Source organism: Botryllus schlosseri, chromosome 9 (assembly GCF_051294905.1).
Source record: "Botryllus schlosseri isolate E-star chromosome 9, Bs_hap1, whole genome shotgun sequence".
In the NCBI taxonomy this organism is placed as follows: domain Eukaryota; kingdom Metazoa; phylum Chordata; class Ascidiacea; order Stolidobranchia; family Styelidae; genus Botryllus; species Botryllus schlosseri.
Genome location: NC_137244.1, coordinates 9,957,241 through 9,983,833, shown reverse-complemented (window position 1 = coordinate 9,983,833; position 26,593 = coordinate 9,957,241). Strand labels below are relative to the sequence as shown.

At 40.5% G+C, this 26,593-nt stretch overlaps 1 protein-coding gene and 1 long non-coding RNA gene across 2 annotated transcripts; one reads left to right on the top strand and one right to left on the bottom strand.

Annotated features, from left to right (window-relative positions):
• Window positions 1-2,388: 2,388 nt before the first annotated feature.
• LOC145447165 (ficolin-1-like) lies at window positions 2,389-4,768 on the bottom strand. Its single transcript, XM_080325579.1, has 3 exons — window positions 3,576-4,768; window positions 3,358-3,512; window positions 2,389-3,295 (listed from the first exon to the last, which is right to left on the bottom strand). Exons 1-3 carry the CDS (start codon window positions 3,811-3,813, stop codon window positions 3,179-3,181), a joined length of 510 nt encoding a protein of 169 aa, XP_080181705.1. The 5' UTR covers window positions 3,814-4,768; the 3' UTR covers window positions 2,389-3,178.
• Window positions 4,769-17,300: 12,532 nt separating this feature from the next.
• On the top strand, window positions 17,301-19,037 carry LOC145446442 (uncharacterized). Its single transcript, XR_013917288.1, has 2 exons — window positions 17,301-18,309; window positions 18,790-19,037. It is a non-coding gene; the product is annotated as an uncharacterized LOC145446442 (long non-coding RNA).
• Window positions 19,038-26,593: the final 7,556 nt, after the last annotated feature.

Genomic DNA, 26,593 nt, shown 5'->3' with positions numbered 1-26,593 from the left:
GAACCCGAATATTTTCGGTTGACACTCGTCAGGGGTAATCGTCAGCAACTAGTAGGGATTTGGAAAGAACATTGTGTACCAACAATCGCATCACGAAATATTACGTCAGCAGCATGGAATGAGATCTCAAATCTCAAATAAGAGAGCGTTCGATGTACTATTTTAAGATGGTACACGAACTCATTTTGTAGACAAGCCTTAGGCTGATGTATTTTGATAAAGGTCGACTCAAAGGGACACAGATGAAAGTGTGAGCGGCCACTCCCAATCACGCGAAATCTTTCGTCTCCATGATTTTTCGCGCAAGCTGGATTAAGCTGAGCGTTTAAATTTTATAAATTATGCGATTGGCAAGCATCTGTTGGGTAATCCAGCTTGTGCGAAAAATTATCGAGACGACAGATTTCGCACCAGTAAGGTGCAGACGAGTGCTTGACATTTTTTATTTAGGAAATTTGGCCTTATTTAGACCTCCTTTCGCCCGATTCAATGATTAGTCCGTGACATAACCTTGCGCCCCCTCTTAATTTAAATTCTTGATACGCCCATGGGGTAACCGACTGCGTACTACTTCTGTAACACTGTCGCTGAAATTTAACTCTTTCCAGTATCCCCACTTCTAAATACCCTGAACCTGGATGGTTGTGGTTAGTCTATACATATACACTGAAGCCTTGCAGAATAGGCAAGATTTATTTTGTATATGTACAAATGGGAATCACACGTGGCATGAGATACCTTATTACCTATTTTCGTGACAACTTCACAATGGAGCGTATTTCTCCGTACACTTGAGATACATCTGTCACAAGATAGAATTCATGGTGAAATTTCAGTCAAAGCACGAGTACCTCGTTGTACGATAAATGCGAAGTAAAATATGATCCGCGTTATTAGCTAATATTTATTTAATGTCGATGTAGCACACGAAATAATACAAAAAATGTCTATTTGTCACTGGAGCTATAGGTGTAGGCGAATTTTCATGATTCTAACGGGATTATATGCAAAAATCAATTTCCTTGATTTTTCTGTGATTCCGTATTTTGCATTTTCACAATCCGTGCGAAACTTCATCTCCGAGTAGCGCAGCAGTTTGAAGGATACGTCGTCAAACCACCAAATTCCCTTGTTCTGGGCTGTTTTGTGGAAGTTTCCATTCAGATTGCAGTGGGCGCAGTCCCTATACCACCAGGCTCCTTCGTGGTAAGAAGCGCAATTCCATGACGAATGAACATCGTTATCTGCGTCTTTCGTTGAAAATTGTTGATTGTTGTGCCATGAGAGAGCATCTCCAGCATTCCCGGATTAACCGGATACGTGCAGTCGGTACTTATCCGATTTCGACCCGACGCGGAAATTCCTGGAAATTATGAAAATTGACAGGTTTATAGCAATACGAATTAACTTGTAACCGAAGGTAAATCGGACAAAGACTAACTGCCTGCCACCATCCGATATGTATCTATGATATGCACCACAATCGCAATATATACAATTCATAATCACCTGTATCTAGCAACCCACTTCTTGCCAGTGGTTCTGGTCATTTTGATTTTCAACTTTATGTTCCCTTCCTTGGTCATTTGATGCAATGCTTCCAGTCCTGAAACGAAGTAGATTGTAACAAGGTATAACCTGAGATTAAATTGTATTGAAATTTCGATAGACGGATTAAGTTCCCGCGACTTCTACTTCGTCATTTCCAGTCACTTCCTGGCCTAGTATCCACCAGTTTCCATTTTTCAGGTAGAACTATTATGTTATTCAAATGGGAGGGAAGTTCTAGGAATGTTCACATTATGACGGATTTAGCTCTACCCAAAGTAGCGGGGTTATTCACCTGGTCACTACCACCACCGGGCAGATTGTGACAATAACTAATGGAAATACTCGATGTCGCTAGCAGAATATCGAACTATATAGTCCTCCGGAGTGTAGAGAATATGCAGCTAATAGATCCTTTTATTGAAACCATTGTTCTGCAGCAAAACTGTCGTTTGCACGATATGATACGGGACAAATCTTATACTGTTTAAAATTTATACCTGCTCGAATGTAGCATCACGAACCCATCTCTCTATGTCGCTCGCAAAGCGACAGTTTATGAGAGAGTATTAATGACTATTTCAAAGCTACTCACTTACTTGAGTACCAGTCAAACCTAGCCATGGTCAGTGGTCAGTGGTTACTACAGCAGTATATACCCAATTCAAAGTGCGATACATCAGTGACATGGGACCAGAGGAGGCAAGTCAGGCTGTGCCTCACCTGTAGTCTGGAATAGTGGACGAAAATTGTGAAACCTTCAATTACCAATAATATTTTTATCGATGTTCATGAATGACTGAATTTTGAACGTTTTCCTCCCAAAACTAGACGATTTGCATATTTATTATTTACGCCGTTATCTTCACCTCCCAATGACATGTTTATACGTTCATGAGAATAATTATTCTGGTCGTGATGGAAATTTACTAAGTTGATGCGATAACGATGATAAATCCAGCAGGCTACAAAAATAAATGTTTGGCAAAGAGCCGCATCTTACACCCAAAAGATCCGTATATGGCTCGCGAGCCATAGGTTGAGGTTTCCGACCACTGTTATATATTATATGTCCTCAATATGTAGGCCTACCACATATCAATATTGCGTTTTGGGTTTGTAATCCAAACTTTCCGTAGCGCAGGCCGCGCATGGATTCACACATCGATTCACACATAAAGACTAATACTGATATCATATCAGTTTATCTATTTTAACAGTGTCATAAATATCACAAAACTTCATTCAAGTATAAGACACTTATACCACAACACACGAACAAAACATGAGTCGGCTCAATGTAATTTTTATTTCCAATTTTTGTTTGTAGGGTTTTCATCTGATCGCGGTCATTCTGACTCTACTTTATTGTAATAGATTCTCAATTCCTTCCACGTTGAGCAAAAGTCCGCAAGCGCGGTTATCTCGAAGTCAGTAGTAGTAGTTTTGACCTGATTCGAACATCGTTACTTTTATTCGTACTTGAGTAGAATTTTACAGTTTAAATTATATTCGTTCGAATATAGGGAGATTAGTAATAAATGCCACGAAATATATTTCCTGCTTTTCAACCTGGTTTACCATTATATGTCGATTGGTGCAACTCTGGAGATAGATGCGACAACTAGAATTATATGCACCACATCATACCCAACCAATGATCGCCTAGTGAATTGCCGAATCCATTCACGTAATCATCCCAACCTCTGTAGAAATCGACGTCCCCTTTCACTCTTCGCTGGAAAACCTTAATCGAAGCCGAAAATTTCTCTCATTTTTTTTTCAACAGAAATCGTGGATTCAACTTACGGTCCAGTTTCCACCTTGGTCAGTTACGTCACAGAATACGTTCTTGAATCCAACTGCTGGTATGTACGAGTTGAAAACACCGCCAGAGTCTTTCCGTACAAATGCTGATTCCAAAGTAGCGCCATCACAAATTCTCACGTTGAACATTTGAAGAGCTAATAGTCATAAAATTCGAGTCATAAAACTCACTTTATGAGTGGTAACGATTGAAATCCCACCTTCCTTGATTTTTCTATCTATGCTTTGCTCGATAAGAGTCGAGGTAATTGCCCCTTGGGGGTCTGTAGCTCCAACTGGACCAATTCTACCACGGGATCCAAAGTCGGTGTTCTCACAGGATCGCCGGCACTGATTGCAGAAAAAATCTTTGTAAAGGGAGGGTTGAACGTTCATTGCCCACGCTGGTGATGTGTTGAAGGCAATTGAAAACAGCAAGCAGGGAATAAGGAATATCATCTAATATTGCAAAATACGCAAAACATCAGAAATTTAAAACTAAAAATTAGACAAAAACCACTTAGTCAGACAGTCGGGTGCTTCTGTTGAAGTCACCCAATTGTGCGAAATTGGCAACGCCTATGCGTCATAGTGTATACGCGGGCTGCTAGATCCGGATAGTGTCGCTCAATGACTTGAATCTTGTTCGGGCACTGACGCCCAAACTATCGAACGTGACATTTAGGCATCAGTCCCTCTTTGGTGTGTACAAAGCCGTGTAAGTAGCAGGGGTATCTGAGACACGTGAACTGATCCATATTTGTTTCATACAATACATTCAGACGTCGTCAGTAGCGTCTATTTCTTTGGAAAACTGAAGCTGGTTTTGCCTACTGACACTACTTTCGTGGTTTTCTGTTTACTACCTCATCTATTTTAACATTTTTTAGGAAAACTACTATTTTTATACACTCTGGATTTTGAAATTTATAAAGTGGTTTTAGAATAACTTCGATTCGCGGTTGAGTGACTGCGTGTGAAATCGTCTTAAAATCCGCCATCATAGTAACTGCGGGATACATTTCCGAAGTTTGTAGACTTATGTTTAATGACTTATTTTTAAAGTTATTTGCCCTCTTGAGTAGTTTTCAAAGACTGGCGGCTTCAGAAACCACTATTTGTTTACCCTACGTCATTCAGTAGACTTCTGAGATGCTATACTCTGCACTGATAGAATTGGTTTCACTTTCTCATTACGGACCTGGTACGATGACTTTCGACGCCCACAATAACCCCGGACGCTAGCGACATGGTCTCAAGCAATAACGGGACAATGTGAACAATATTATCGTGCAGAATTGAATTCAAGACCGGCAGACGCGATCGATACTGTGGTTGATTGGTTATCAAGCAAAAAAGATCCATATCCATCCAAGATCGATCCGTTTCCAATGATAATGGGGCATGTAATTTATCCCACGTTGTTCAATATTCAATGTGAAATCGGTTTACTATGTGCAACCCCCGATTTGCAAACGAATGGATTTGACAATGATCGCTACTGTCCGATGCTAGCTCGTCGATAGAACGCTTTCTAATTTCGATTGTCAGATTGCCTTTATATATACACACTTCTCATGTTTTATCTGTATGATATAGGTATAAGATTGGTGCTCAGACAGCGGAATTACCCAGAGTTATAACTATTTTTTTCGGGAGCCGCTATCGCGTGTCTATAAATATATCGTTCCAACGTTCGCTAGGAACATCGTTGTTCTGCGTATCGGCATCGGAACATCGATCACTTACGGAAAAACAATTGCGTATCGGTTTCGCATTACTGAAAAGAACTTCATACAGTCGATGCCAACTGTTCTGTTGTGAATCTCTAGTTGACCGCAGGCGCAACCGCGTATCGCAATCACAGCTTAACGTTGTAGGCAGTCTATATTTTTTACCTTTCGTATGGTATGACAATATCTAGTTACCTTGTACTGTAGCAAATATTCGTGTCAGTCCAGGACCTCATTTATTAAGTGATTACGTGCAATTTGCTTAGCAACCTAGATTATGATTCCTAATCATTTTATCGCGATCGCTACTTTGACGCAGAAATTTACCCATGGTCAAATTTGCACTGAAAAAGTGAATGAGTGTGCATGTTTTCTAGCACGACTTCCTTTCATACTATATTTGTAGGTGATCTATTTCAGTGACGACTTCGCACTAGTGACATAGCTCGTGTACGCTAAGCGTCGGTAAAAGCAGTGAGCGTTGCTACTCAAGTAGAAGTTGAAGTAAAGCGGTAAAGTTCTACCAAAGTACAAGTAAAACTAGCAATTTACAGCATAATTTATATGTGTGCTGTGCTCTATACTGTTCCTTATGTCTGTTGTGTTGTCAATGTTTAGTGTTGTAACTCCATCTTTTGCATCTGACAGCTTTGGCGGGCGGACGCGTGATAAAGTCTATGCAGCAATTTTCGAATCGTGACTGATCAACTACAGACGGAGGTCTTTTATATACACACCATACTTATGAAATTCAATGAGCATTTCGTCATGCATTATATATGTTTCGTTACATATACTGAAATAGACTATTTTTTACAAACATTTTGCATCGGCGGGGAGACAGCGTAATGGTGGCGATACACTCCTTTCTCCCAGGCGGTCCTAGTTAGTTCCACGTCTGAGATTTATAGTTGGACTCCTATTTCACCGTGTCACTGTTCTTACGGCGACTAGAATCCTAGAAAGAACACCCGATGAAATAAAGCACTAACAGTGAATAGAAAGGGCTGGAGAGAGCCGCGGTGGTAAGAGCAACATCAATACGAAGCGGGACATGGGGCACCAGGATGAGGCGGATGCAAGAGACCTAAATTGAGCGTCGTTCTGCATCCTCCTATCGGTTCATTACTTTGCATTGTACATTGTGTATGTCTTGTTCGGATGAAAATAGAAATATTACGATTATTGATTACTGTGTTCAGACTTGTAGAAAATACTGGATTTTCAAAAAGCGCAACTCAATTTTTAAAACTCGTAACTAGAACTACCCGATCCGCAACCAGAACGAAAACTAACCAATTTTCAGAAACCGCAACTAGAACTAGAACTAGTCAGTTTTCAAAATCAGAAACCAGGTCCAGAACTAGAACTATACTAAAAAAACGTTAGTTGGTTGACCATCCACTAACTGAATGGCTAGATAGTACAAGTTTGGCTGACTAACTTTAAAGGTATTTCAACAGAATACAACAAATATGGTATGCACACATGTGGTAGATTTTTGTTTTGTGAGTCACTGAAAATTTGGTATTCCCCAAAGGCTTGTAGATTAGCGTAGGGCAGACCTGGGCTTTTTACGGGTCGCGGACCAAATGAGAACTATACGCGGGAATTGCGGGGAAAATTCGGAAGAAAAATAAAATCTGTCCCAAAAGACCCTATAACATGTTGATTTACGAAATAATTTGGATTCACCTCCAAGCTTTTTTTTGAAAATTTCTGTTTCACTTTTTGCAATAACCGTGGTTATATTAATGCACATCAAATCATTTAGCGTCCAGACTGTCATATTTGATCAGCGGATCACTGGTTTAATCTATATTGAAAATAAAGTCGATATAACATGGCTTAATTTAAGTCTGGAATATAACTGCTCGGAATGGTGACCAAGCTGTAACATCCCATACATTTTATTTTCGTAATAGAAAGATGTGTCCAGGGGTTAGGGTGATTAAAAAGACTTACCAATATTTCTTGTTCACCATTGTTTTTATTAATTACGTGTGATAGCCTATATATTATTCTTGTACTTTCACTCCAAATTTATAATTGCCTTATAGTAACACATCCACCCAGAGCTTGTGTCAACCACGTAATTCATTGATTTAAATCTATAAATTAAAGAAATCAATACACCGCAGATAGTACAAACTTTTGAACTAGCTCGTCAACGTATTTTCTGCCTGTCGTTCTCAGAAAAATAGTTGTCCATATATGACGTATGGATTAACAAGTAAATAAAGGTTAAGAACCGTACAGAACTAGATTTCAATCTCCTGATAAACACATTAACTTTTATTTTATCGGAAATATCATATAGTGAATCGGCATTTCAAAAGAACGGGTTTCGAGTTTGAAAAGGAAGAGATTCGGACCCAACAAAACTACCAGCTCGCTACGCCACTGCTAGCAGTGATGGCTATGAGCGAGCGATGGCTGGACAGAGTACAAACATCATTCAAGAGAACACCGGCATCTCAATTCGCCCAAAACGACGACACATGTTTTTCAGTTGTTCGGAAACCAGCATTTTTTCAAATGCACAACTGGAACTAGACCTGGAACAACGAAATTTTCTAAATCAGCAACTAGAACTAAAGCTACTCAATTTTCAAAATCCGCAACTAGAAATAGAACAACCACTACTCAATTATTAAAACCCGCAACTAGAACTAAAGCTACGAGAACTCAATTTTCAGAATCAGCAGCTAGAACTAAAGGTAAAACTACTAAGAAATTGTTAGTTAGTTGACCATCAACTAACTAAATGGGTAGTTTGTGCAAGTCCGATTGTGTTAGTAGAATGCCAGAGACAGGGATCATTATGGTAATGTGTCGTTTATCACCGGTTAAGGGCACAGCTGGTAACGGCTGGTAAATGGAATTTTGGATTTTAAGGTCAAAAGGTTGGGTGTGATACCGTGGTTGCAGTAGGAGTAGGCCATGGATGAACTCTATATGTGCTGTTTTATATCTGACGAAATTATCGATGAGCTGAACTAAAGGTCGACGTCATATAAAATTTATCGCTTGTGATTTGGATTCGCTACAAGCGCTGTGCACTACATTCACTGATCACCTCGTAATAATAGCCACATACAGCTCGGGTAGTCGCGATATGTTATTGAGCAATGGCTGTGCAACCACGCAAGAACAAGGCATCCATCAGTCGTCGTGCCAGTCTCAGGCTACGGCTTTTAATTCGAGCGTACGACGTTGAAATACCAATGATCAAACGAGGATAGCAATATTTCTTGCGGATATCCTATTGACGCGATAATCATCGAGACCTTACAATGCATCCTCAGCTCTGAAATTCCAGTATCAAGACCAGTGTTGCCAACTCCGGATGGAAGAAAATCGCTAAAACTGGTGTCAAAAATCGCTAGATGTCGCTAAATATTAAGAAAAAAGCGCTAAAAAATAGCGCTAAATCTACATTAATTGATAAAGGTGTTAAATTGAACCAATATATCAATACATTCTTTTCAGCTATATTTCACACGTCTGGGGCCAAAGTCACTCATCATATTTCCAGTTCATAATACGAAATAGTCATCTCTAAGCGGGACAAAACGTGCAGTGCATTTCGATAAAGCAGATTGCTTTGCGCAATGATCGCTTTACGTGACCATTGACCAGGTTTGCAGGCATAACCGCTCACTATATAAGCGTGCCTTGCTCGATGCGTCCGTGAATACGTGATGCGATGTACCGTGGAAATGCGCTTGACTTCTTCTCTTAACTGTGTTGGAGTACTTGAACACGACAAGTGACTTGACACACGTGTACACGACATGCGACTTGACCCTACACAACACGACTTGAACCGGGTTTGCCAGCCACTATAAGTAGAGACATTATGAAAATAATCCGAGGACCAACCCGGGGTATGAAATGTAATTTATCTGGTCTTAAAAGAAAGCTAGTGTCACACTGATTCCGACAATACGAATTAAATTCTTGTCAAGATAATGGAACGACCTCAAAACATCCCCCAAAGTCTGAAAATCGGCATTGTTAGGAACAATACCTGGACGAAATTGGTCATTGTTATGTTCATTGTGTTGCAGCGGTGCCATTGCTGGAGCAATGCCGGCTTTCAAAATTTGAGGGCTGTTTCGGGGTACATGGTTCCATTGTCCGGACGAGATTTTATTTTGTATTTTCGAAATCACTGCGACACTATCTTTCGATCATGGCCAATTATATTAAATTTCAGCGCTCAGGTCGCCAGATGTAGCACTGCCAATTATGCTACTCAGCAAGAAGAGACACTGTTTGCCAATGCGTAACCGCCAGGAGTTGCGTATCTACTATCCAAAGTCATTCAATATGACAAGTCGTCCGAACGTATTTTCACGGAGCGAGAAATGTTGCACAATTTGATGTTATGTCAGCCAGAACTGATCTTTACTGGTTATTTCCGTTAAAAAAGCGCTAAATAATCGCTAAATACTTTTTCAAAAATCGCTAGATTTATCGCTAGGCGCTAGATCCATATTTTTTGGCGCTAAACCGGATGAAAAATCGCTAGATCTAGCGCGAAAATCGCTAAATTGGCAACACTGATCAAGACCGGTAATCGCGTAAGGCCTATAAATAGGAGAGAACATGACATGACCATAAAGTGAATAGTAGGCCTATACATTGTGCTGAAGAACAGCTCAAACGGTTCGGCAATTTCTCCACTCAGAAACAAATTGTACAGATGTTGTCTTGCCAGCTCCATTCGATTGTCGTTCAGTTTCGTTGTGACGAATTCCTTTAATTCCTCTCTCGTCAAATTCCGGACATGCAATGCGCTACAAAACTCTTGAACATCACTGCACAATTTTATTATGCAGACACAGCGATAGGCCCACACTGTGAATGGAGAGAAAAATTTTCTGATTTCACTGCGTTTAGCGTCGTCATGGTGAGCTCCTATATTATTGAAAGGCACGTGAATTCCTCATGAGGACACGAGGATAGGAATTTTTCAGCGCGTTGCAACAGTACTACTTACATGGCGTCTTAATGATCATTGCTGAAATCAGTATTAGAGTGAATGCAAATGGTAAAAAACTGACCGTAATATCATCTATATAAATCTTATTTGAAAAAACATATAATGTTTGGCTCTATACTTCGAATTACCGCAATTACTATAACCTTACCATATTTTAAAAACGAAAAAGGAGGACACTTTTACAGATATCAAAGTGCAGCGGTTAAACTCAGAAATGTCGTCGATTACTATACGTCGCTTACTACGCGTAATAAGTGTGTTATGTGGTCTGTGATGTACGAGTTGCGACTAGACATTAAAAGGGAGTACCACGACAAAAAAGGTTGAAGAGCACTATATGTGGAATTGTTATTAAATGATATTTACTTGGTCCACCCAACTACGGGTCAAATGAGAAATTCCCAAGTAGGTGAATGAGCTTGTTTTTTTTCTTTTCGAATTTCTTTTAAAATTGAAACAGTTGAATACTAGTAAAAGTAGCCTAAAACCGTAGTTACTGTTCCCGGGGAGTAACTCGATAACGCATCACTTGTATATTTTAGAGTACTCAAGTAGGTTTTGCCTGCTTGCATCATACTTAATCAAGTGATTACCTACACTGGGCAACAATTTCGGACAAAAAATTTGTTGACTTTAATTTTGTACCTTATTTAGGCTAATTTTAGCGTGCTGATTCTAAAAATGCCGATGGTTTTATTTTATCACGCCAAGCTTTTGCGCTACGACAGATGCCCAAAATATGCAATTTTTCAGGAATTTGGCCATATTACTTTTCCATACCATATCGAAATCCACACTTATGTCATATAATAACTTATATAGCCAAGGGATCAGTTGAATTATTGGGAAAAAAGGTACCGGTATCAACCCAGGCCAATGCTTTCACCGATTTTTGGATAGAGGATCCAATCATCCAAGGATATTTCAGACACATATTTGATGTAGACTGCGGGATGTGGCAAGTAAAATAAACATTACATTTAGTATCAACTACATGTCCAATGCCCCATTAAGCTTATCCAGTGTAACTTGACACTCCTATCGATAATTTGGATCAAGATGAAGATCTTAGGGATGGCAGGCCTAATGATGAAGATTTTGAAATAGAAGATGATCCTTCAACACAAGTCCTTCAACACAAGGTAAATATCTGCAATAAGCTCTGGGACTTGGAAGAGAAATATTCGGAACTTTTAGCATCCTAGCGGATGGAAAACAAATTACTTGATAACAGACAGGATATAGGCTATCTCACTTTCGATCATGGGGAACGGCGTTGTCATCGTAGGGCTACATGTGACCCTGATACACACATGCCACTGCACTGCCATGCCATATGTTTATGTTGGACAGCAGAATCCCCCCAAAAATAATTAAATCTAAATAATGTACGGGAAAAACTTGGCATAGTCATGGGCAACGAGAAAGTATCCTCCAATATGTGGAGATGCTGGGGTAAGATACCAGAGTAGAATGGAGCTTACACATGTTAGCTGACTATTGTCCGAATATCAAACGAGACAACCCACATAATTATGAGTTATTAGTATAGGGCAAATTTTTGCTGCAGTCAAATCCCCTGAAAGCTGCACTTATTTTCTCACAAAAGTTGCATTAACATGTTGCATTTATTATTCACAAAAGGTACACCACAAAGTTGGATTTATCGACAAGTTCCTTGAAATTATGCGGGTATGAGATACTCATATCGATCCGTAGCCAAGGCACTGCAGGAAAACTCAGTGCTGGCGATTTCAACAAAATCAATAGCCTAGAAAAATTGAACCAGTGAAAATCTATTTTTTCGGCGGTCAAGCCTGATTATACGTTAAATCAGATAGGACCTCAAATTTAAACGACAGTGAAATAATGAAGAGATCTTTTTAAAAACAGTGCCGATTATTTCCAGTAAAAAGTAAGATGCATGAAAAATCGAAAAGAAGTGGCCTGAAATATCGATAATGTTGAAAACCATTGTCTGAAAAAATGGAGAAAAGTTGTATCCATTCGCAGGATTTCTCAAAACAGCTTAAAACACCATACTACATAACTTATGAGTAGGCCTATTTAGGAAGCTGGCGGAAGCTGTAAAAAAGTTGCAAAAGTTGCAAAAACTAGCCCGATGGTTATTAGCGTTAATTTGGAAACTGAAACTCGCACTTTAATTTTCCGGCAGAAGCAATAGCAGTTTGAATCGACCAAATAAAGGAGTACAAATTGTTATTGTTACAACGTCAAATTGAGAACAGAGCAATCACGAATTTCGCGTAATTCCTTTATGCGTTTAGCTACCAACTCCGAAAGCAAGCACAGTTTGTGGTATTTGTACATCATTAATATTTGCACAATTCGCACTTACCTTTTGTCGAAAACATGAAATACTTAGCAACATCTCGAGTCCCGGAGATGAATAATTTTTAAAAAACTCAAATATAGTGTAAGGGAACTTCATCATTAGTAGAAATGTAAGAGTTTAGTATAGGAGCATTTTTCTACATACTTTACGAAATTGGGTGTACTATCTCCAAAATCGGTATGTAACAACATCAAAATCATGACAAATCAATACCGACTTGTGCGTAAATTCTGTTATGCGTTTGACTAGACTTCAGAGCTCATAGGTCGTATGCAAACTATAGATAACTAAGGTAAACCGTAGATGCGACACTAACGGGCGTCACGTGATTTCGCGCTCTGATGACTGTCTACGCAGCTCGAGTTGTTTTGCTGGGCGCTTATGGAAGGGGATGTTAATTTCTGCATTTAAATAGGAATATCTATCCATGAGGTTAGTTTAGCGAGTAGCTACTCCGTGTGGTTACTAACCAAGATTATTGGGTTGATGCTACGTAATCAAAGCTAGCAAAACGAGGAAATGAATGTCGTAATCATTGAATGAATGTGGCTGTTTTAAGTGGTCAGTGGTCTGTGGTCTTCATTAAGCAATAGATCATCCAAGATGACATGACATGAGATGCATACAAATGCCTGCATTTGATTTACATGATGTTTATGTTTTCATAGGATTTCATATGGCATTTATATGTTTGCATATGTTTTTTACAGCAAATTTAGTTACTGCGCTGTCAACTATCAATTATATTATGCCAACGCACTGCGCTCTCCCTGGCTGTAACTGGTCTCGTTCCAGAAAAGAAAAGCGTAGTTTGTTTACTATTCATCGACCTGATTTGGCAAGAACTCCCGGCGAAAGAGCTCACCGGGAACAATTGACAAATTATATTTTATCTTTAAGAGATTACACCCGAGGAGATATTATTAAAGACATGTTGCACAAAGAAACGTAAGTAGTTCGTCTAGTTTACAAAAGTATGAGTGTCCGGTAACGTAAATTGGTAGCCAAACCATTTATGGTTAATCATGATCTTGTCGGCACAGTTATATAGTATGTGAAATGTGATATTGCAGGGCTGCCATTTGCGACCATCACTTTGCTCAAGATGATATCATCTGGACTGGTAAAAGATCGAAGCTTCGTCTTGGTGCTCTGCCGACTAAAAACATCTATAAGGGATCAAACTCCAGCTGCCTTCCCCAGAGAAAAACACCGGAAGTTAGAAAAGCTCTTCCTCCGGCGAAGGTTTACTCTTCTTTGTCAAGTGTAAAAACCGCTGCTAAACATTTGACCTATAATTACAAAGGTAAAATTTCTAGTTGTTCAGCTGTAGTTACTAAGCTCTGATAACTAATATAAGCTTGTATGCATTCTTAGAGTGCTGGCTCATAACCGAGGAGGATGAAAATTTGGTAATACAGAAAAGAAATGGAGTGTTTGATGATAGCATAGTACCCGAATTGAGGTTTGAATTACTATTAGGCTACATAGCCTAGTCTGAGATATTAGTGACATCACGAGTTGACATGAATTTTTATCTTGAAGAATTGTGAAAGGCAGCGATGTCACAATACAGTCTATTGCATGCTATGGCTGACAAGTGCAACCAGAAAATGTACAGCTTCCTCAAATATCATTTTGCTCTCTGACATCATTTTTAGGTAAGTAGACAGGGCCAGGGTTTATTATAGTGATTGGTACAACTGCGAAGTTTTCATTCAGGTGAACTGAACAGGATTGCTGTATGCAAGGGCCTTGCAGGTAATATGTCGGGCTGCGAGAAGCATGCAATTTTAAGTTGGGATGGGAGGAGATTAGTTGCCACGGATGTATTTATATCACCAGGATGTCATATAATAGGCAAGTAGCACAATTACTTTCAGATGATTTTTTTTATATATATAGGCCATCCCTAGCGTAATTTCAGTACATACACTTGCAGGAAAAAGTTTTGAGGCAGATGGCATTTGCATGGCTTGCAGCAATTTTATGCCAATTGACACGTTCCACAATGAAGAATTAGAAATTGAGGAGATAGAATGTGACGAGGAGGTGGTATTGCTGCATCCAGATCAGCTTTATTTATAAATAATGAAAAATTTCAGGAGTCAGTCAGTCAAGACAAATGGCAGAAAATGTTTTCTTCTACTCAGTCGAGCAACAGATCAGCCTATAAAAATACTCGTCGATACCCCACCAATGTAATTCAGTGGGCCGTGGAGCTTTTTTCCAGATCACCCGCGGCATACAAGTTCGTTCAGGAAAGTGGTCTCTTGACATTGCCAACAGCAAGGACGATTCAACGTTTTCGGTAACCTTTATTCCAGGGCCGGCCAACCCGTGGCCCGCGAGAAGGTTTTGAGTGGCCCGCGAGGTAATTTCCGAAATTAGTAATATTATCAAAAATGGATTGCACAGATTGTGAACTTGGAAGGCCTGCCGAAAATTTGATTAGTCTGGCCGCAACACTTGAAATGTGACGACTAAAATTTCAGTTCCGACGCATTGGCAGATCCATGAGCCAGTCACATTTTAGTAGATCTCCGTACCATAGCAATGTACAACGTAGCTACGTTGTAAATTGCTATGTTCGTACACTACAATAAAGCAGAATAATTTGCAATAGATTTATCAAAAGTAAAAAAAATTCTACACGCTTCGCGCAACATGTTGTCAGTCGATTTCTTGCTTTTAATATTCCTATCCCTTTGTGAAAATGAAAGAACGCCTAATGTATCAGATTGAGTCTAAATATATTCGCGATTACGAGACAAAGTGTCGTTCAACATGCGACCTTGCGTTTTGCACTTGCAGAAAGACCGTCGACTATGAAACCTAGACCGAAAATAATTGACGCATGTTGGTCGAAGCTTTTGATATCGATATGTCCAGGCGCCGAATAGCCAAGTCCTTGCAAACTGAGCCCAACGATATACAGCAGGCCCGCGATATAGTCAAATGGCAACATTATTGACCTTTGAACTTCGAAAAATTTTCGCGCTTGGCGCGGCTATTGGCCCGTGCAATAGTTCGTCAATCGAATGTGGCCCTTTGGCTGAAAAGGTTGGCCACCCCTGCTTTATTCATTCCGCTAAGTGCATAATTTTTTACCTGATTATAATTGATTATGATAGGAATAAGATCAAGCCTACTCCTGGTCTCAATATGATTGCAGTCAAGGAAATTGACACCGTGATGAAAAACCATAAGGCTCTTCCGGCATATATTACTCTCGATGAAATGAAAAGTTAGCATCAAGTTTTGTATGAAGATATTAATAATAAAGCTGAAATTGCAACACACATTTTAGGTGAGAAGTGACTATTCCAAGCAGTTTCAACTTGTATTCATGGTTTCTTTTTTCAGTTTTCTATGTCCGCTCCATTCGGAAAGAAATTTCGCTACCATTGGCATGGTATCCGACCCGGTCTCTTCCTCCTGGTGACCTTACGGTATATTTCTGGGAGCTGCTATATGCATGCGAAACCAGGGGGTTGAATATCCATGCTGTGGTAGCAGATGGATTATCCATTAATCGAAGCTTTTTCAAACTGATTTCGGGATAAAAAAAGATTCCACTAGATAAAGCGTTCACAGCACCGAACATTTATGCCCCGGACAGGCTCATATACCTGTGCTCTGATCCCCCGCATTTTCTCAAGGTGAGCATATTTTTTATGGGATAGTCTGAAACGTAAAATTTGTGACACTCTTATTTGCAGACTGCCAGGAATTCTCTGCTCTCGTCGAGGAGAGGGGGATCAAGATACATGAATATTGATGGCAAGAGCAAGTATATATTATGGAGTCATGTTTTAGACCTTTACAAAACTGAGTCTACCAGCCTTGTCCTGTACCAATCTGGACTAACTAGGGCACATGTAAAGTTGAATCCACGGTCAAAAGTATGTGACCGCTCAGTGTTGGATGAATTTCGTTTCGAGTGACCCATGTACCATATTTCGTTTGTAGATGAACGTGGCGCTGGCAATGGGTGTCCTATCTGAAAGAGTAGCTCATGGTCTGAGGCAAAAGGAGCATAATGGAACAGCTGATTTCATTTTAAAGATGTACCAGTATGATGAGTACACAAATTTATTGTGTTTTGTACTGTCAAAAGTAACTTGGATTTTTGACAGGTGGTTCCACATAGTAACATGCAGGGTCAACTATCCTATTTACAATATGGGGGATAGTAGGATAAGTGCCCTTCGTGAGTTTGCGGACAAACTCGAAAATTGGAAAGTAAACTAAATACACTATACCTGTTGATTGCGATTCCAACGTCAAGGATTTTGTTACAGAAGGACTCTGAAGCTCGTAAAGAGCCCAAGAGGATGATGGCCCTGCCAACAATGGAGGGTCTTATTTTCACCTCGCGTAGTTTGATAGGGCTGTGCGAGCAGTTGTTGCGGCAGATGCCTCGTGTGGCTCTTGGCACATTCCCCTAAGATGTTTTGGAAGCATTCTTCGGGAATTTGGTTTGGTTGGTAGCCAACTATGCAATAATATGTTAACAAAATCCTAATTTCTCAGAGGCAACGTGGCAGACGCTGTCAAAATCCCGATATTGGCCAGGCTGCCTATGGCATTATTCACCTTTCACAAAGCAAGGTGATTAAACGATCGGCTATCTTCAACAACAACAAAAAAAGCGAAGTTCTCGAAACGGTAGTCATATCTTGTTTGTTTTTTTATTCGTACCTCATATGAACAATTGAGCAATACAATGCGATTTACAAATATATCTTCTGTCCAATTTTATCCATTCTTGTAAAAGTTTGCGCTTGAGTGTTTAAGATAGGAAGGTGTCGTCATAACTTGTAGCAGTCTTTTCATCAGCAACCCACACTGTAAAAAATCTGGTAGATTTACTGGGAAATCTCTGTAAATTTTACCACAAATTACCGGTCACAGTCAATTACTGTGCGTAGCTTGTCATTTTACATTTTGATATGTAATATTACCTTAATATAGCTGTAAAGTAAGTTACCAAAATTTCTTCGCAAAATTACTGACAGTTACTCGTTACTGCAGTTTACCGGGCTATTGGCAAAATTGATTAGCTTCAAAATCGCTGCAGCCAATGTATACGTAGAACTGAATGTTACTGATATATCATTCTATAGAGGTGATTTGACCTGATTGAACCTCGTTTGCGAGACTGGGGTCTGTCATACCGAAATTGTTGGCCCTAGTATCAATTTAAGCTTAGTAGGGTACAAGAAATAACTGACGATCGTAGCTAATGTGGTACACCGTAGCCATATTATATTATAAGGCAATGGCTGTACGGCCAGTCTCGCTGGTTACATTCGTTGTCACGGATAAGGCTGATAAGTTAGAAAATTAGTTCAGGATGTATAATATTGCTCGGGGAAACTAGAAATATCAGCACCGCATGCTCAGCTAACCATTTGTTAATGGCGGACAAGGCGACCTGTAATAGGTTACATTAGGTGACTGCTTTTTCTGAGATTCGTAGTAAACAACCAACGCACAACTGTGACATCACAAGCAGCGTCTGGTTAGGTAAGTACAGTAAGTAGTGAACAACACATGGAATATACATCAATTTATACGAAATTAGATGAAAAAGGGGGCTATATGCAATGATAAATGTTTCTGTATGGAAAAAACGACCCAGATCAAACATTATAACGTGGCCAGTAAATATTATTGGTGTTATGTGTCAGCGGATGAATACCATTTATTTCGAAATCGTTCGAGTGTCGTCTGGCCAGTGGCCATTAGTGAGATTTGAGCAAAGGGTGGAGCGAAGCTTGTGCTTGAAGAAAGTGAACACGATCGTTGAAGATTCCTAGGAATGCTGAATGGCATACGCATCTTAAAAGGTAATACAGTACTACATAGTATTTGTTACCGTGAATATCTGACTCTACACCATGCAGCCCTCGATGACTTAGATTTCATGATTGATATATTTCATTCGCCGCATTCTCTGTTCTATTTTGGGATATTTGTCGACTTATATAGTGACCACATATACTCCGCTGCGGAGGAGTTGAAACTGTTGGCTTGGTAATGTCATTTTCGGGCCATAGCATAGATATGTTTTCATCCACTGCTGGATTTGTTTGCCACACATGCCACCTTAAATTAGGAACCTTTTGCTTCAATACAGAGATAAAGTCATGAATCTCTGCTATGTCATGTAAAAGGCGGAGCCGTCATCACACAATGTGCTAGTACCGGTACTTCAAAACATGTTATATTTTTGTTAGCCTATTTGTCTTAGTCTTTATAATGTCATGTTCACTGTCCAGGTTAGGAACTTTGCTTTATATAGCTACTTACGCACGAATTCTTTTTAGTGGAACTGCAAGATACTATTTACACAGAGGGAATGAGAACGAGAAAAAGAAACAATCGGAAGTTTGGCCGGTGGTGGAATTAATTCACGTTTTCTTGAGACCACTCGTGTTACTGCATGTCTCCCAAAGAAGAATTAGACCTCCAGCAGCAATATTTTTCCATCGATAACCACTTCATCGTGATATCATGAATGAATATACAGTTTATTCCAATGTCGTTTTGTGGATGTGAAGAAAATGTTGCGATATTTTTGCATCGGGTTGCTTTGCGATAGGTATGGATGTACGTGAATTTACAAGCTGGTATGTAATCCTGATTTACAGGAACAGCATGTAGGTAGGTAGGCGGTAAAATGACAGTCTCGATCGCAAATGTACAGGAGAACATGTAGATTAGATATACCGGAGGTGACTGTAACATTACAGTCTGGCGTGTAAAGTGAGATTACCGGACGAGTGTAAGTTAAATTTACATTGACTAACGGTAATGTTAGATTACCACGAAATGTGGCATTCGAGTGTTGATCGTCGTCGCGAGAGGACGCATTATCGTAGTACCTGTATCGGTAACGTCGATTCAGCCGTATTCGCGAAGACAAGTCAAAGTTTAGGGAAGTGTTTGCAGTTTATCGTCATATCGGTTTCTAGACACTATAGATTCAACAATAACCGCAGCTATACTAGGTAAAACCGTGAAATGCCAGGAAGTGGCGGAGCGCATAAGCGTTCCGCAAATTCGGAGTTGAAAGGGCCCGCGTCGAAGGAAATGGCTTCAGATTCAAATAGAGTTAATGGTGATCTTTCGGTAATCATCAAAGGAGTTAAGAAAACTATGCGGCAATGCAATCCATTAACTATTAATAAGGCTCTGTTCAAAGTGCTTGGTGGCAACTACAGTGATATCAGAATACTGCCTTCGGGGGACATTCTAGTCAAATGCGCGAACAGTGATCAGGTCAAGAAATTACTCGCTTGCGATAATTTAGGTACCACGTCGACACCAATCGAGGTTAAAACCGAACGCCATATAGTCAGACCTTCTGAGGTTAAAGGAGTGATAACGAATGTGCCGCTTGAAATGTCGGACGACGAGATTAGAGAAGCGCTAACAGAACAACACGTCACATTCGTGCGGCGATTCTCTTACAAATCCGATGACGAGGTTAAATATAACAAATCGGTCTTACTGTGTTTCGCGTCTACAATTCTGCCCACAGTAGTGAGGATTGGATACATGCAATTTCGAACACGGGTTTACAATCCGCCACCCGTGAGATGTTTTAATTGTAACAGATTTGGTCACAAGTCGAAGCATTGCCGCAGTGCTCAACGTTGTGCGAAATGTGGGAGTCGACATGACGCTGATAAATGCGATAATAATCCATGGTGTGTGAATTGTGGAGAGTCTCATTCGGCTCGTTACACGGGCTGCCCGAGATACCGCCAGGAAGCTAGAATCCAAGTAATCATGGCTAAAACGGGGGTCAATTATTGGAGCGCCAGACAGACACAGCAACAGAATACTGAAAGTCTTCAGCCCTTCTCGCCTACCGAATTTCCGCCCTTGCCTAAGTCACTCCATGTCAGTAGTGCAGGCAGCGCCGAACAAAGTAATTCCGATAACGCTAGTGCTGGTGTCGCACCTACCAATGAAAATAGTTCGCTCAGTCCTCGTCCAAGTTCCGATGGCAATCTGGTAACCATCCCTCTGGCATCATTATTCAATTTTATAGCGGAAGTCATCAAAAACACAATAGTCAGTTTTGGAGCAGGTCAAGAGGTACGCATAGACGAAATTATTGCAAAATCGGCCGGTGAAAAGCTAGGAATATCGGTGCCAAAAAATTGTTTTGGTGATCAGGCGACTCAAAACTATGAAATGTCGAGGGTATCATCGAACTGTGAAAACCCGATGGATCTATCGGCTGGTAAAGAGAGAACCAACAACCAATCCGCACATGATCATGATCATGGTGACAACATTGTCCTCGAGCATACACCGACATCTTCAATATAGTGCAATGGAACTGTCGAGGCTTGTATCGTAAACTCAACGAATTGAAACATTTTCTCGAAAATTGTATGTTGGAAGCGCCCGAGATCATAGCCTTACAGGAAACACACTTGATTAGCCGATATGTTCCGAAAATTCCTGGGTTTAATTTAATACGCAAAGACCGCAACATCCACGGCGGGGGAGTTTGTTTGTTCGTGAAAGAAAATATACGCCACCACGAAATCGAAGTTCCCAATATTTCCCCGATAGAGGCGCAACTCATAAAGTTGGATGAAATCGCCATCATGAATATCTACATACCACCCAATAAAGCAGTCTCTCTGCAGCTTATGAAAACGTGTTTCTCTTTCTGTGACTCTAAATTCGTGGCGGTGGGCGACTTCAATGCACATCACTCCTTGTGGGGTGCTAAGGATGGTAATCGGTATGGAAAACATCTGTATGAGGTATTAGACGACAAAGATTTGGTAGTCATAAACACCAATATAGGAACAAGACTAAACATATCGTATGACGCTGGCGCAACATCACTGCTTGATTTAACAATTGCTTCCAAAGACATAGGACACAAGATTGAGACAGTGGTCACGGATCATCTTCTAGGAAGTGACCATTTTTTGATCTTCAATCATATTTCGATCTCAGCAAATGTGACGGCGCAACATTGTAAATCTTGGGCTATACACAAAGCAAAGTGGTCCGAATTTCGATGGTCAGCTAATCGGAATCTCTCTCTGCTGTGCAATAAAGAGCACGTGACAATACAAGACATCACAGAAGCAATAATCGCAGCAGCTCGAATCAGTATTCCAGTCACGAAACCACATAGAAAATGTAGCATTCCCTGGTGGAATGAAGCGTGTGCCCGAGCTATCCGTCTGAAACGGGCTGCTTATTTGAAAATGAAGACCTCGTTTCACATTGACCTTGTTATAGCGTTCAAAAAGCAGAGAGCGGAAACTAGAAGAGTGATACAATCCGCTAAAAAGTCCAGCTGGGAATCATTTTGCTTATCTCTGAACAATACAACAAAGTTATCCAAGGTCTGGAGAGCCGTCCGATCGATGTCCGGATCCAGATCATGGAATACGATTAGTAGTCTTACATCTGGAAATCGCATACTTACAAGCAATAAGGACAAAGCAAATGCATTAGCGTGTAGATTCGCCTCATTCAGTAGCGATGATAACGTCGATTCTGAATCTGTGGCCAGACGGAAAGCATTCGAAAGAGAAACGCTTCAACCGATATTGGTACAAACCGATCAAGCTTCAGACATGAATAATCCCTTCACAATGAGGGAATTGAAGAAAGCGCTGAAAGCGAAAAAAAGTGCATCTCCGGGACCAGACGGCGTATGTTATCAGATGATCAACAATCTGGACGAACTCTGTCTCGACCGTATGCTTTCATCGTTCAATGCTACGTGGAGTAATGGAAACTGTCCTGCCAGCTGGCGTCACTCAACAGTCATACCGTTACTAAAAGGAAACAAAAAACCTAGTGATCCGGACTCTTATCGCCCAATATCCCTAACAAGTAATATGTGTAAAATAATGGAAAGGATGATATCTAATAGACTACGTTGGTGGTTAGAGAGTACAAAACAGATTTCGCCAGTTCAATGCGGCTATAGGACTAAACGCTCTACCACAGATTGTATTTTAGCCCTGCATGACGATATCTACAAAGGCATTTGGAACAAACGATCTACAGTTGGAGCTTTTCTAGACTTGGAAAAAGCTTACGACACCGTTTGGAGAGAAGGCGTCATCTTCAAGCTCCACAAACTGGGCATCTCTGGTAACATGCTGAGATGGATTTATTCATTCATCTGTAACCGTACTTTCCAAGTTCGGGTAGGTGACAGCTTATCCGATTCGTTTTCCTTAGATAATGGGATTCCACAAGGCAGTGTTCTCAGTCCGATAATTTTTACGGTTATGATGAATGACCTCCCCGATGTCATCGATACTAGTATCAATCTATTTGCGGATGACGCTTGCCTATGGGAAACTGGCTTAGATGTAATGACAATCTCGTCAAAATTGCAGAACTCGTTAATCAACCTTTATCAATGGTGTAAAAAATGGGGTTTGCGGGTCAATGTCAAGAAGTCTGCTGCAATAATATTCACTAAACGTAGAAAACTACCACCTGTTCAATTTTCAATAGGTATGACAGAACTACCAATAAAGAAAAGTTGTAAATACTTGGGAATTATTTTCGATTCTAAACTGACTTATCGTTTGCACAAAGATGCTGTTGTCGAAAAATGCCTAAAAAGAATGAACTTACTACGTATGCTCAGCGGCACAACATGGGGTGCCTCCACGCCTTGCCTGCTAGCGGTCTACAGATCTATGATCCGATCGGTAATCGAGTACGGATTCGAAGCGTATTTGTTTTCACCCTTATATGTTATGAATTCGATCCAAAAAATTCAGAATACCGCTCTACGGATATGCAACGGGGCAATGAAGAGTACTCCAGCCTTCGCTCTTCAACATTACTGCGCTGAACCACCCATACCAATAAGGCATCTGCAAGCATGCTACAATTATCGAACTGTTATAGCGTCATTGCCGAACCACCCGTGCGCAACAGTAATTGATGATTCTTGGCACGAAATTTTCCCGGACTCGACGCTATTTATGACCTTTAATATGAAAACTAGAAATGCGAATCTCATGCAAATTAATCTACAGAACCAAGTAGTAGTTCCTCTCCCGCCATGGCAGGAAATATGTTGTCGAATAGATTTGCACCTAAAATCAAGAAATGTAAAGTCTGACCTACCCACAATTGCCATGTCAAAGTGTAATCGTTACATCACAGAAATGTACTCGAACCATGTCAAAATATATACCGATGGGTCAAAAACTATTCATCAATGTGGTGCAGCCTTCGTAGTCGAAGAAATTCAGTTTTCTCACAGCGAATCTCTTAGTAAATATTCATCAGTATTCTCATCCGAATTAGTTGCAATTCTGCGTGGCTTAACCTGGGCAAAAGAAAATCTAGGTTCTCGAAAACTCGCCATCCTATCGGACAGTCAAAGTGCCCTTACAGCCATTAACGCCGGCTCTACTAATAACAAACTAATATATGATATTATTCAGTTGTGCGCAGATCTCGACAGAAAAGGAGTGGAGACAAATTTGATATGGATCCCTGGCCACATGGGAGTTGGGCAAAATGAAACGGCTGACGAACTAGCAAGAGCGGCTGCATCCACGGATCACGCAGATGACATTGGAGAATCGGTCGAACTGTCTGTTCCAGAAGTGAAAACGCTCATAGCATCCATATGCCGCGAGAAATGGATTGAATACTTCAACTCGTCACATGACGGGTCAGCATATTACAGAATACACGCACCCATCACAGAAATTCCTGCGCCGCTGAATTTTTCACGAAGGCACTCCTCGATAATCCTGAGGTTGAAATCGGGTCATTGTCGGCTGAATTCGCATCTTTATCGTATAAAGTGCCACGAAGATGGCCTGTGTCGCACGTGCATGGCCGAAGAGACCGTCGAACACTTTCTGATTGAGTGCCCAGTATATGCTTCTCAGAGACAATATTTGAAGAGTGCGGCAAGACGGAACCATGTCGACATGACAGTACGGGCCCTATTATCCAGTCCATATACAATTCAGACTGTTATTGAATTCGTATTAGCCACCCGATTAATCTAATTTTTGCGGATATAATATTTTCGACGTGGTCTGGTGCACAAGACCTTAGTAGTTAAGCACCATAAACCCCACATACAACAACAACAACCACGAAATGTCTGACTACCGTGCTTCCAAACATTTCGCGGTAAATCGAGGTTTTTATTTTTTACAGTGCACTTCGTCTAAAGCAGTGGTTCCCAAAGCGGGCGATATCGCCACCCAGGAGGTGCCAGGTCGAAAAATTTCAAGTGACTGTTCAGTTTCGAGTTTGTTCACTTTTTATAACTCTGTTTGGTGACATCGAATGATTCGCATTGATTTTCCTCACTTTCAGCAGCTTCTGGTAGCAAGTAGCAATTACCCAAAAGCGTGATTTGATTACTTAAATTACAATGTTATGTCGGTCTTGGCCGTCTGAGTCTCGAGTCATATGACAAGGTTCAGTCAACTTGAGTCACTACAAGCCCAGCGATGGCGCGTTAAAACGGCTATATTGGAGTCAAGTCGGAGAAATGACCTGACCTGAGTCTGAGAAATGACGAAAAAGCTTGGGAACCACTGGTCTAGAGCATGTAGCCTACTATTTCTTAATTGGAACTAATTGCATTTCGACTTGGAAAGTTGGGACTCATTGAAAGAAGTAGTACGATAGGCACAGTCTTATATTGCAAGGAAGTGCTACAACGCAAAACAAAATCTAGTCGGCATCTTTTGGAAGGAACAGTAGGCACAGTATCATGTTGCAAGGAAAGTGATACAAAGTCAATAAAATGATCTTGTCGTCAACTCAAAATGTAGAGATTGACCAAGTGTTGAACTTTGTAATGGAAATTTGTGAGAGAGATGCTACCTTCTCATCACCTATTGCGATAGCTGACTGCGGAGTGAAGTGAGTGAGCGGTATAGTCACTTTATCGTACAGACGTTCAAACAGTCTCATTGCGAAGCTGTGTGAAAAAACTCGGATCATCAATGACGTGACGTAAGTGACGAGCTGTCTTATATCCAACTCAGATGCATCCTCAACACACAGGTCGTAAACCCTATGAATAAAAGATTCATAGTACTGACCACTGAAAATGGCGATTTTGGCATTTTCGAAATTGATGAAAGATATGTGACGGTTGGCTTCTTTACAGAATGTCAGATAAACATGTTCCACATAAAACATATACTCTTCTGTAGGATACATTAAACACCCAGCCTTCCTCTCCATAAATGAAATAAAGAAGCTACGCGCTTGGTCGTTGCACAGCAGCTTCACAATGTCGAAACGAAAGCGCTCACGTCCAGGAGGTCCTCGTGCCTTGTTCAAAGTGTACCCAGCAATGTACTCAAGAGTTTCACTCTCAAATTGCTGAATTGAACCACCTTTAGTTTCATCTTCTTTGACCGAACCCTTCATTATCATTAATTTCATTGCGTCTAGAAGAAACTTTGACGCCTCAATCCTAGATGTATTTTCATTGAAGTAGTCCTGTGCGTGAACTGCTTCAGTTGGATAATGCCGTATCACAGTTGCTGATTCTGGTTTCGATACAAATTCGCGCCAAAATCCATCAATCTTCTGCTTTCCAAATTCAGAAAGTGTTAGTGCACTACTGACTTGCTGAATGAAGTCAGCAGGCAGACTAGAATCGGAAAGGATGGCTCTCGTGCGTTTCCCAATTTTGCTAGCTGGTGCTTCATTTCCTCCACCGTCCTCCATGTCATTGTACAACAGATCTTGGATCACATCGTCAGTCAGAAGTGATTCCCAATCAAATTCGCCTACATCAGCCATGTCCGAAAATTTACAACGATACCCACAATTATCCGAATCCCTGTAGAGAGTATATTGTATAACAACAATTCTCATGTAGTCATGTACCGTATAGCCATATTTAATGCTTTAAAATTGTATTCACTTGCCCAACTCTCTAGCACTGATTATGTAGCATCAACCAAATAACCTTGGTTAGTAACCACACGGAGTAGCTACTCGCTTAGCTAACCTCATGGATAGATATTCCTATTCAAATGCAGAAATTAACATCCTCTTCCACAAGCTCCCAGCAAAACAAATCGAGCGGCGTAGACAGTCATCAGAGCGTGACGCCCAGCA

Bases quoted from the DNA above. Each gene is read 5' to 3' on its own strand.
- LOC145447165 (XM_080325579.1), bottom strand. From the start codon at position 3,813: ATGATATTCCTTATTCCCTGCTTGCTGTTTTCAATTGCCTTCAACACA. The intron at 3,513-3,575 runs GTGGGATTTCAA...TATGACTATTAG, and splicing joins AGATAGAAAAATCAAGGAAG to CTCTTCAAATGTTCAACGTG. The intron at 3,296-3,357 runs GTAAGTTGAATC...GCTTCGATTAAG, and splicing joins ACCAAGGTGGAAACTGGACC to GTTTTCCAGCGAAGAGTGAA.